This window comes from Drosophila montana, unplaced genomic scaffold (genome assembly GCF_035044405.1).
Source record: "Drosophila montana isolate Dmon_TW-CO22-7 unplaced genomic scaffold, ASM3504440v1 contig_2668_1, whole genome shotgun sequence".
NCBI lineage: Eukaryota > Metazoa > Arthropoda > Insecta > Diptera > Drosophilidae > Drosophila > Drosophila montana.
Window position 1 is genome coordinate 880,906 of NW_026997535.1, and position 10,092 is coordinate 890,997.

The 10,092-nt window shown below is 45.0% G+C and overlaps 4 protein-coding genes across 7 annotated transcripts; all 4 read left to right on the top strand.

Annotated features, from left to right (window-relative positions):
- The first annotated feature begins 304 nt into the window (after window positions 1–304).
- Window positions 305–2,517, top strand: Sac1 (Sac1 phosphatase). The gene is made up of 2 exons (XM_064684015.1): window positions 305–537; window positions 619–2,517. Exon 2 carries the CDS (start codon window positions 632–634, stop codon window positions 2,396–2,398), a length of 1,767 nt encoding a protein of 588 aa, XP_064540085.1. The 5' UTR covers window positions 305–537; window positions 619–631; the 3' UTR covers window positions 2,399–2,517.
- A 607-nt stretch (window positions 2,518–3,124) lies between these two features.
- Window positions 3,125–5,251, top strand: LOC135429546 (uncharacterized). 2 transcript variants are annotated; one of them, XM_064683866.1, is made up of 4 exons: window positions 3,125–4,245; window positions 4,305–4,670; window positions 4,750–4,935; window positions 4,995–5,251. In XM_064683866.1, the coding sequence occupies exons 1-3, from the start codon at window positions 3,240–3,242 to the stop codon at window positions 4,812–4,814; spliced, it is 1,437 nt and encodes a 478-aa protein (XP_064539936.1). In that variant the 5' UTR covers window positions 3,125–3,239; the 3' UTR covers window positions 4,815–4,935; window positions 4,995–5,251. The 2 variants fall into 2 exon arrangements, with proteins under 2 accessions (XP_064539936.1, XP_064539937.1); XM_064683867.1 differs by lacking the exon at window positions 4,995–5,251 and having other exon boundaries at window positions 4,305–4,679; window positions 4,750–4,930.
- A 317-nt stretch (window positions 5,252–5,568) lies between these two features.
- Window positions 5,569–6,999, top strand: LOC135429549 (uncharacterized). The gene is made up of 2 exons (XM_064683872.1): window positions 5,569–6,471; window positions 6,534–6,999. The coding sequence occupies exons 1-2, from the start codon at window positions 5,697–5,699 to the stop codon at window positions 6,833–6,835; spliced, it is 1,077 nt and encodes a 358-aa protein (XP_064539942.1). The 5' UTR covers window positions 5,569–5,696; the 3' UTR covers window positions 6,836–6,999.
- A 251-nt stretch (window positions 7,000–7,250) lies between these two features.
- Window positions 7,251–9,709, top strand: LOC135429550 (uncharacterized). Of its 3 annotated transcripts, none has more exons than XM_064683875.1 (4): window positions 7,251–7,373; window positions 7,667–7,900; window positions 7,965–8,644; window positions 9,186–9,709. In XM_064683875.1, the coding sequence occupies exons 2-4, from the start codon at window positions 7,795–7,797 to the stop codon at window positions 9,453–9,455; spliced, it is 1,056 nt and encodes a 351-aa protein (XP_064539945.1). In that variant the 5' UTR covers window positions 7,251–7,373; window positions 7,667–7,794; the 3' UTR covers window positions 9,456–9,709. The 3 variants fall into 3 exon arrangements, with proteins under 3 accessions (XP_064539945.1, XP_064539943.1, XP_064539944.1); XM_064683873.1 differs by having other exon boundaries at window positions 7,298–7,444; XM_064683874.1 differs by lacking the exon at window positions 7,251–7,373 and adding an exon at window positions 7,381–7,509.
- The last annotated feature ends 383 nt before the right edge of the window (window positions 9,710–10,092 follow it).

A 10,092-nucleotide genomic window follows, 5' to 3' on the forward strand; every position in this document is an offset into this window, starting at 1 on the left:
GTTGATTTCGTATCAATATGTGAATAATTTCGCCTCTGCTGTAAATAGTTGTAAAAATAAGTTAACCAAAAAATAAGTCGTCTTGATTTTCAAGTGTATTTATGATATTTGATAAATTTTAATATAGCTGATATGGTCCAATTGTGTAAGCGCACGTACGCGCTCAATTGAGCCTCCGAAAAAAGATGACAGATGGCGCTAGCTACAATTATCGATATTGCATCGATAGTTTTCGTGAGCCAGTGTATGTGTGAGTGCTTGTGCCTTCGTCACCTCGTTAAATAGGTTTTTTAGTTTTTTAAAAATTGCTATGTTTGCAGCTGTTAAATTTAATCAAAATTAAAAAAAAAACGTCTGCCGCCTGGACAATCACATTGCAACACAAGGTGAGCGTGAGCGGTGTTAAGAGTTAGGCCGCAGTTATTATAGTTGTTGTTGTATTGCTACTGCCGCTGCCACCGCCGGTGCTTGAGTTTGTGTGCGTGTGTGTCGCGTGTGTGCGCCGTCATCGCTGGGAAGAACCATTGACAAAACGCAGTAAGAACCCGACCTATAGCTACTTAAAGCCAACAATAACAACGATAAGAGGCATATTTATCAGACTTATGCATGTTTTAGGTGCACGTGCAGAATGGAGGCCGAAAACGATGTGTACGATGACATGAATCTGTACATAACGCAGGAGTGCTTTATTGTCGAACCGAATGGCCAGGATGAACTATTGATTATTGGCCGACTCGACAAGGTGACGCGTGTGCAGGCCAAGACCACACAGCTAGTCAATCTGATGCCGACGAGACGAATATGTGGTATTCTGGGCACAATACATCTGCTAAGCTGTGACTATCTGATAGTGGCCACCCATCGCCTCTTCGTGGGCGTCCTCAACAATGCGATCGTGTGGCGTTTGGCTGGCTACGATATTATACCGTACATTCCCAATGCAATTCAACGCTCTGAGAATCACGCTTACCTGAGCATGTTGCGCCAGACTTTGGATACCAAGTTCTTCTACTTCTCCTATCGTTACGATCTCACGCAAACGCTACAGCGGCAGCAGGAGAATCTAGGAAAAAAGACGGAGAAGGGTCTGCTGGATCCTGCGGATAAGCGTTTTGTGTGGAACTCTTATGTGCTGCAGCAGTTCAAGTGCGATAAAATGCAACGCTTTCAATTGCCGCTGGTGCACGGTTTTGTGTCGGTCAACCAGGTGCAAATTAACGGACAAACCTTCTTCTGGAGTATTGTGACGCGCAGATCTGTGGAGCGTGCGGGCACGCGGCTCTTCTGCCGTGGCAGCAACGATTTGGGCCAAGTGGCGAACTTTGTGGAAACGGAACAGATTGTCGAGTTCAATGGGCAGCACACCAGCTTCGTGCAGACGCGTGGCAGCATGCCATTTTACTGGCAGCAGCTGCCCAACTTGCGCTATAAGCCAAAGCCGCGTCTGATCCCCGGCAAAGACCATTTGGCGGCATGCACGGCGCATTTCAATGCACAGCTGAACATTTATGGGAAGCAGGTGGCTGTCAATTTAGTTGATCAAAAAGGCGCCGAGGGCGAGCTGGAGGCAACATTTGCGAGACTGGTTCGCGAGATGGGCAACCCTGGAGTGCGCTATGAGGCCTTTGACTTCCATCACGAGTGCCGTAAAATGCGGTGGGACCGACTGAACATTCTAATCGATCGGCTCGCCCATGAACAGGAAAACTTCGGTTTCTATCATGCCTTCAATAATGGCAACGTCGTGTCCACGCAAACGGGCGTGTTCCGTATAAACTGCATTGACTGCCTCGACAGAACGAATGTGGTGCAGAGCATGCTTGCTCGCCGCTCCCTCAGCGCCGTGCTCCAAAAACTGGGTGTGCTACATGTGGGTCAACTGGTCGAGCACGCTTCCACCAGCTTCGAGACGCTGTTTAAGGGCGTTTGGGCGGACAATGCTGATCTTGTCTCGCTACAGTATTCCGGTACAGGAGCCCTCAAAACGGACTTTACCCGCACCGGCAAACGCACCAAAGTGGGTGCTGTGAATGATGGCAAGAATTCGTTAATGCGCTACTATTTAAACAATTTTGCGGATGGTAGACGCCAGGATGGCATCGACCTGTTCCTGGGCAACTATCTGATCGATGAAAACGAGGGCAGCATTCTGCCATCGCCACTGTCAAAGGCACGTGGCTGGCGCTACTTCGCCTTCCCATCGGTGCTGCTAGTCGCTGTTGCCATGTTCATTATCACTATGACATATCCGGCCGAATTCAATACGGAGAACCTGCTGTTCATGCTCTTCTGGGGTGCCATGATTGCGGTCAGCGCCACTGGCATTCTCCACTACGGAATCGAGTTTGTTCAGTGGCCACAGCTTTTTCCTCTCCTGTCCTTTCATTCCGCCTGACGTTAGTGTCGTTTAGTTGATAATCCCGTGCTGGATAGCCTGCCAAGTCTACGTGCTTTGCTACCAACATTTAAAGACACTGCATACAAAATATACGAAGCAAAATTCCTGTATACAAATGCTCTTTAATTATGTATATTGTGTTTAACACGCCCTTTGTCTTCTTCCTCCTACCATCCTAGCTAATTAATAGATGGAGTTGTTCTTAAGCATAAGCTTCGTGCTGCTTGCAATGCACAACCAGAGGCAGTGACCGTAGCAGCGCCACTTAAAGGTACATTTACGAGTAGCTCAATCAATTTTGTAGAAAAATTTCGGGAATTGAATAAATGATTTTATTAAAAACTAGAAAAAACCCAAAAAAAAAAAAATTTAATTTAATTGCATCTGGTGTGGGTAAAAGTGTAAATATCGGAGTCTGAGATTTAAACAAGACTATTTTATGAAAATGTTTGTTTTGAAACGGGATTTAATATATATATATTTTGTGCATAAACTGAACTTTAAGCTTAAACTAACTTTAAGATAGTTAAATATGGAACAGCCTTAAGACTCAAAAATATTTGGGCGCAAAATGAGTTTTGACAAGGCGTCTACGTTATCTTAGATTCCTTAAATACTTAAGAAAATAAAATAAAAATAAAAATGTAAGGCATCAAAGAGATATTTCAAGATAGATTTCTCAGCAGGCATGTGTTTTGTAAGCCATGTTAGAGAATATCGAAATGTCTATACCAGTTCAGTTTTTACCTCGGCCCAAATTACAACATTAAATTTTTTAGTAACAAAATTTTGGAATCTATTCTCTGCACCCGCAGATTGCAATTAAAAACAATTCGCAATGACCTCGCCCAGGAGCTTAATTTATATGCTTGAGTTTGTGGTTGATGATCTGCTCATAACACGGCAGAATTTATGTGCGCCCGAGGAGTATCCGACCTGTGTGGAGATCACGTTCCGCTCCAGCGTTTTTCTCAATATCTGCGATCGCGAGTATGGAACCTGCGTGAATCCTAAGCAGCCGAAGTGCGGCAAGTGCTGTATATTCGCGCTGGAGTCACCTATCACGGACAAGGATCGGCTCCTGATACACGTGTATAAGAAGCGAACCAATCGCTGCAAGTTCCTGATTGGACTCACCGAGTTGCCAATGAAGCCAATTTTCGATCGCGTCAGGGAATCCTTTGACGCAGAGAATGTTAACTGGGAAAAGATATGGCACGATCAGCTACAAAATTTACCCAAAATGAAGAGTCCCAACAAAGATGTGCTGGATAATTGTGCCTGCTATGATCCCGGATATGAGCGTCGCGAACAATTGTGTCCAACCTCGGAACTAACCAAACGGCTGCTGCCGCTCTTCAATCTCTGCAAGCAGCAGACGGGCAATATTGTGCTCATCATGCGTCTGCTCTGCAATGGGCCGGCCATTGTGTCTGCCTTTTCGCTGAATCATTCAATCTGTTCACGCAATCCAGTGGGTCCGCCGCCGTGCCCGTCACCATGTCCGCCGCCATGCCCGTCGCCCTGCCCGTCCCCTTGCCAACCGCCGTGTCCACCGTGTCCGTCCTGTGGCAAATTTAAGTCGCCTTGCGAGCCCGAACGTTGTCCCGAAGATCCCTGTGATCCCTGTTGCGGCGGTGGATCTGCAAGCGCCACAGGTGGTCCCATGGACACTGGCAAGAAATGCTGCAGAGGCAAGTGTCCACCTTGCCCATTGCCGAAGTGCGTGCAGCCAGATCCTTGCTATCAGCCACCACCAGAGCCCAAAAAGTGCTTGCGCTACTTCGCCTGCAATCTGGACAAGATGTGTCCCTGCGAGTACTGTGAGGATGAGTTTGATCGCGGTAAGTCCATACATACGTAAATAGCTCGTTCAACTCTCTAATTGATCCTATGCGCACAGAGTGTCCCACTGTGCCGTCCAAGCGACGTTGCAAGTCGGTCATTGAACAGCGCCTGGAGCCTTGTGGTCCATGCGGTGGCGTTCCAGCCCATCCACGTTTCGTGCAGGTGCAAAAGCAACAGGAAGCGGATATGTCACGCAAGGATAAGCAGAAACAAGACAAAGAGAAGGAGAAGGAAAAGGAGAAGGAAAAGAAGAAGAACAAGAGCCGTCAGTCTGGCGGCGGCTGCGGACCATACATTGATATTGCATCACCAGCGATCACAGGCGGACTATTCTGCGATAGTTCCAAGCCAACGCCGGGCGGTGGATACGCAGATCCCTGCAACCACTGCTGCCCCGAATATGCCAGCTGCTGCAACCTAGGTGAGTGAGGTAGTGTGCAAAATATGAATGACATGATAGTAATCCCATGTAAACGCCAAAATCTCTCGTTTCGTTTCAGCGCGCAATCGAGCCATACGGCAATTGCGACACCTTCTGACCAAATACAACATTCAGATTGATTAGGTTCAAGTTCTCGCATTCAAATCAAAATTCTGCGCTCAGGACCAAATAAAAACAAATACACAATGGCAAACTAAGGATATGCAGAGCCAAAAAGTCAATCGTACAATAATAAAACCTAGAGGTAGGTCAATTTCTGAGCTGCGACTGCATTATTATTCCTAATCCAATATTTACCCATAGTGATCGATGATTGTGACGAGTGTGTTGTCAAAGCCAATGCAAATACAGTTCGTGTTTTAATTAACCAAAGCAATCTGACTCTGATGCCAACGAAATTCGAGGATCAAACCCCCTGCTGCTGCCAAAGAACCAACCGAATAGAGGAATGAAGTTTTGGTATTGACGATGTAGCTAGGGGGGGGGCAGCGTGGAGGATCGCTATTTCAATAAAGTCCCAAAGCGAGATGCTGCAGTGCAGCGCCTTGGCCAACTATAAACTGTATTATTTCAGTCACATTTTACGCACAGTGTTTCTCACATTTTGAACTTTCTTAGACTGTCACCTTTTTCTGCTCGAAAACACTCGTTTTAATCTAAAGAAAAATGAAGACTTTTATTCTCAAATTTCTAGAATAATATTGCTTTTGGTAAGATTTTAATAGAGATTGTGGGGAATCGATATAAATGTGCCTTGACGCGCGCTCAGTTAATAGTTTTTATAATTTTGATATATGTATATGAAAATATGAGAAAAGAAAGAAAAGTAATCGGGCTTGCTTTGCTCTGATATCTACTGTTCTATAGAAAAATCATTTCAGTCACATTCCAGCGCTCCATCCAAAAACAATATTTCAAAATTCAAATTTTACGTTAACCAATTTTCAGTACAAATTATCGTTTCGGTCACGTGTTTAATGTTCTACAGAGTTGTATGTTGTTAAAATGGACTTTATTCCGCATTTATTGTACATGTTTGATTTTGTGGTCGATGATTTGGTGATAACGCGTAGGAATCACTGTGCGCCCGAAGAGTACTCCACCTGCGTGGAGCTAACCTTCCGGTCCAGCGTGTATGCGAATATATGCGATCGTGAGTACGGGGGCTGCATCGAGCCCAAGCAGCCGCAGTGTGGCAAGTGTTGTATTTTTGCATTGGAATCGCCAATCACAGAGGAGGATCGCCTGTTGGTTCATGTCTATAAGAAACGTACGGATCGCTGCAAGTTTCTGATTGGCTTCGGTGAGGTCAAAGTAAAGCCGCTCTTTGATAAGATCGACAAGGAGTTCAACACGGAGAACTGGGGTTGGAGGAGCAAGCGGCAGGATAATATGATAAATTTACCCTTGTTGAAAGGCAGCAACAGGGACCTGCTGGACACGTGCGAGTGCTTTAATGCCGGCTTTCAACGCCTGGAGCAGCTCTGCCCCAGCTACACCATGGCCAAGAGAATGCTGCCCCTTTTTAATATCTGCCAACAGCAGACCGGCAACATGGTGCTCATAATGCGTCTACTCTGCCATGGACCCACAATAGTGTCGCACTTCAGAAAAATTGGCAACAAAATGGTCCCAACGCCGCGCCCAGCGGATCAGCATCCGTGTTATATAATACCAGCAGAGCGCGACGGCAAACGACCCACCAAAGGCTATCGTTACTTTGCCTGCAATGAGGACAAATTGTGTCCCTATGACATATGTGAGGACGAGTTCGATCGCGGTAAGTTTAATCGTGTGGCCCAAAACCCACTAAAGCAGCTAATTGAGCCTGTGTGACCACAGATTGCCCCACTGTGCCGTGTAAGTATCGATGCAAGAGGATTGTCGAGCACTACAGACCGTGCGGGGATTGTGCCGACGTTGACATATTTCCCAGATTCGCTTCCTATGAAAATCTACTGGTAAAGAGACAACAGCAGATGGTCAATAATCAGAAAACAATCTGTCGCAAGATCAGGAGTTCAACCGAGCAGTGCAAGCCATGCGGTGGATGTGTCGACTTAACTCCCGGATTAGCTTGCAATAAGAATAAGAAAGGGAAACATAAGAAGAAGAAGAGCAATAGGAAAACCAAGAAGACGTAATGTACAACAGTTTTGAAGCCGTAAAATTGTACCTACTACCGGAACCGATGCAGAGTGAAGAACGTTCAAGCAAAAAAGAACAATATTGGAGAGAAAAATGAAAACACAAAAAAAAAGCTGTTATAATTTTCAGTGAAAATAAAATTGTTGTAATACGAAAATAATTATTCATTTATGCCAATGTTCTTTCCCCGTAATATAGCATACATTTCGTCGTACGCTTCAATTGTAATTGTTAGTTGATATTTATCAAATCACTCTTCTTCCGCCTTGTCAAGTGATTCCGAGTCACAGCTGCTTCGCTTTGTGTAGGTTTTTTACTATCGACCGCAGACGCCAACCAACTAAGTTTCCATATACGTTGAGTCATAAGTTTCCTGTTCTCTAATTTGTTTTATTTATTATTTATTTTATTTTTATGTGTATGTAGTTCATACATTTTTAAGATGTCAAACCTTAGCAATCGTTGAAAGTCTTTTTTGAAAAGTAAATCAAAATTGTAAAAACGCTTCAACAGTAATTCACAAAATTATCCAGGGTAAAAATTTCATTTTATTTTCAACAATCGATTCGGAATTTTCTATCGTCAAAAAAGAAAAAAATTCTCTCGTAATTTCCCGTTTGTGTTTTTTTCTTTGCAGTTCAAGACTGCGATTTTAGGACTCTCGTTTTGAGTAAACGCAGGGTAACCCAGTTGATTGAACCATAAGGCAGCCTCTCACAAGGGCTCGGCCTGGTCAATTCAATTGGTTTTTGAGAATTTAGAAATTGAATCGAACGGGAATTGAGAATATTTACTATTATTTCCTATTTCGTTTCGTTTAACTTTAGCGCGCAGACGAGCTATAGGGAAATTGCGCCATTTACTGGTCAAGTGCAATATCCAAATTGACTAATTCAAGCTATATCTAAATTTAATTTTGAGCTCATACACGACCACATAAACATATCCAACCAAAATGGCCAAAAAGAGGGGTAAGAAGGGCAAGAAGGGCAAGAAGAAAGGTGGGGTCAGTTGCCCAATCAATATCAATGACCAAATGCTGAGACCAATGATGCCAAGAGGTCTGTATTCCTTGATAAGATCCAATCATAGATATTAAACCCCATTGTGGTCTCGCCCTTTCAGTTGTGCCCGATTGCGATGAGTGTTGTCAGTGCCAATGCGATTGCGATTGCAGCCCCGAGATACAGCCATGCTTTATACAGCCCACGCGTCCGGATCCGGGTCCCGAGGCCTATGACGAGTTCGAGGCCTGTCTCAATGGCAGCGGTCTGACAATACGCGTTTTGAAGAATACGCACAAAGTGCAGAGCGTTGACGATGGCGCCGATTCGAACCTTGGTCCCGAAGATGATCCCGTTTATAGGCCAAACTTGGAAGACTGCTCATCGAACAAGTGCCTCAACGATATGCTGCAGCGCAGCGACTTTGCCCGGAAGCACATACAGCGACGCACCTGCGGCCGGATTGTGAATCATCCCAACATACCGAAGGTGCGCGCGAACATCAAGTACTCGGGCAATGATACCTGCGAAACGGACAACTATTACGTGCCCTTCTCGAAGATCAAGGAGGCGTGCGAAAAGGAGGATGCCAAGGTCGATTGTTATCGATCGAAGGTGTGCGATCAGCGGGAGGCCAAGGTCGAATGCTATCGCCGGCGTTTGTGCGGCGGCGGGGTACCCGTGATTCCGGCGATACCGCCAACGCAGAACCGCCGCAGCTGCTGCATGCAGGTGGAGGCCAAGGACATCAAGGACACCATGAAGGGCATCGAATTGGACACCCGCAAGAAGGGCATAGAGGTAAGTGGAAAAAAACCCCACACACACACACACTCTAGCACACATACGGGTGCAGCTCTTGGCAGCTCGAAGCACGTGCTGGAATGCGGAATTCGAGTCTCGAATAGTCCAATTGTTCCGTGACGTGGCCCCCAGTCTGGCTAAACGCTTTCAATTGCCAGAGCTGCAGCATGTCTGTTGCATAACCACACGAGTCAGTTGCAACAGCGTCAAATATGTGGTGCCAACCACAATTCGTATTCGCAACGGCTGTAAATCTGCCAGCAAAAACCACTCTCTACATCCAGAAAAAATTAATCGCAAAAAATTGCATGAAATTTCAGGTAATTTTGCCCAACCTTTCGCAGCGGACTAGAGCTTCATTTAAGGCCATATTACCTTAGTCCATTGCTGCTCAAATATAATACATAAGCTAAGATCTCGTCCATTTCTGCCCAAATATTGGGAAAAATTAAGCCCATAATTTAGACCAAATAATACTTCCTCCACTTGCGAAACAATTTCTTTCCAAGTGTAATTCCTTTCCCAACCTTTTTGTTAGGTGTGTTATAAAACGTGCGAGGAGACCGATAGCGATGTGTTTCTCGTCAAGCTGGGCAGCAAGTCGAAGTCGCAGCACAAGAAGAACACCATTGAGATCGAGCTGCGGACACCAAAGCAGCCGATCACATTGCCCATGAGCAAGGTGACAACGGAGACGTACGTGACTGAGGCGTTGCTGGACGCTAGCAAGGGCAAGAAGCGTAAGGGCAAGAAGGGTAAGAAGGGCAAGAAGGGCAAGGGCAAAGGCAAAGGCAAGAAGAAGAAATAGTAGATAGATAGTGATTATCGAAGGCACAAGCAGCAACCCATCGTCCAATCCTGGTAAACATATATATATACCATATATATAAATCCAGGAAGCCTGCCCAGTTATATATATCCTATTGCCAACCTTTACCCTAAGAAACACTGTTACAAAACATCTGGATTCGAAATTATTTATAGTTTTAGGTCATTTAGCCGCACCCGGAATGAAGGAACACAATTGTCTAATAAATAAAAAAAATTTGGGATAAACACAAATCTGTGAACAATTCGCATTTATATAATTTTTAAAGCTCTGGCAATCATTCCATACTGTCTGTTAATGCCTCGCAGAAGACATTATATATATGATCCATAAACTTTAAACAAGATGACTCTCATACTATATGTGTATGTATATGTGCATGTCATTAAAATTAGCGTACATCAGTTGGATCAGCCAGTTTTTTTTATTGCCGTAGACCGACCCTGGCAAAGGGCAAATGATCGTCGCATGTTGGCAATTCTTGAGGCTGATTTCGATCTGGCCAACCTGGCTTAATCAGTTGGCCAGTATAACCTGCAACTGCACAAGAACCGCGCCCCATCCACACCTGTGGCCCATCCACACCTGCGCTCATATGCAGTTAAAAAAAACCGCT

Bases quoted from the DNA above. Each gene is read 5' to 3' on its own strand.
- Sac1 (XM_064684015.1), top strand. From the start codon at position 632: ATGGAGGCCGAAAACGATGTGTACGATGACATGAATCTGTACATAACG.
- LOC135429546 (XM_064683866.1), top strand. From the start codon at position 3,240: ATGACCTCGCCCAGGAGCTTAATTTATATGCTTGAGTTTGTGGTTGAT. The intron at 4,246-4,304 runs GTAAGTCCATAC...CTATGCGCACAG, and splicing joins TGAGGATGAGTTTGATCGCG to AGTGTCCCACTGTGCCGTCC. The intron at 4,671-4,749 runs GTGAGTGAGGTA...GTTTCGTTTCAG, and splicing joins TGCCAGCTGCTGCAACCTAG to CGCGCAATCGAGCCATACGG.
- LOC135429549 (XM_064683872.1), top strand. From the start codon at position 5,697: ATGGACTTTATTCCGCATTTATTGTACATGTTTGATTTTGTGGTCGAT. The intron at 6,472-6,533 runs GTAAGTTTAATC...GTGTGACCACAG, and splicing joins TGAGGACGAGTTCGATCGCG to ATTGCCCCACTGTGCCGTGT.
- LOC135429550 (XM_064683875.1), top strand. From the start codon at position 7,795: ATGGCCAAAAAGAGGGGTAAGAAGGGCAAGAAGGGCAAGAAGAAAGGT. The intron at 7,901-7,964 runs GTCTGTATTCCT...TCGCCCTTTCAG, and splicing joins GAGACCAATGATGCCAAGAG to TTGTGCCCGATTGCGATGAG. The intron at 8,645-9,185 runs GTAAGTGGAAAA...CCTTTTTGTTAG, and splicing joins CCCGCAAGAAGGGCATAGAG to GTGTGTTATAAAACGTGCGA.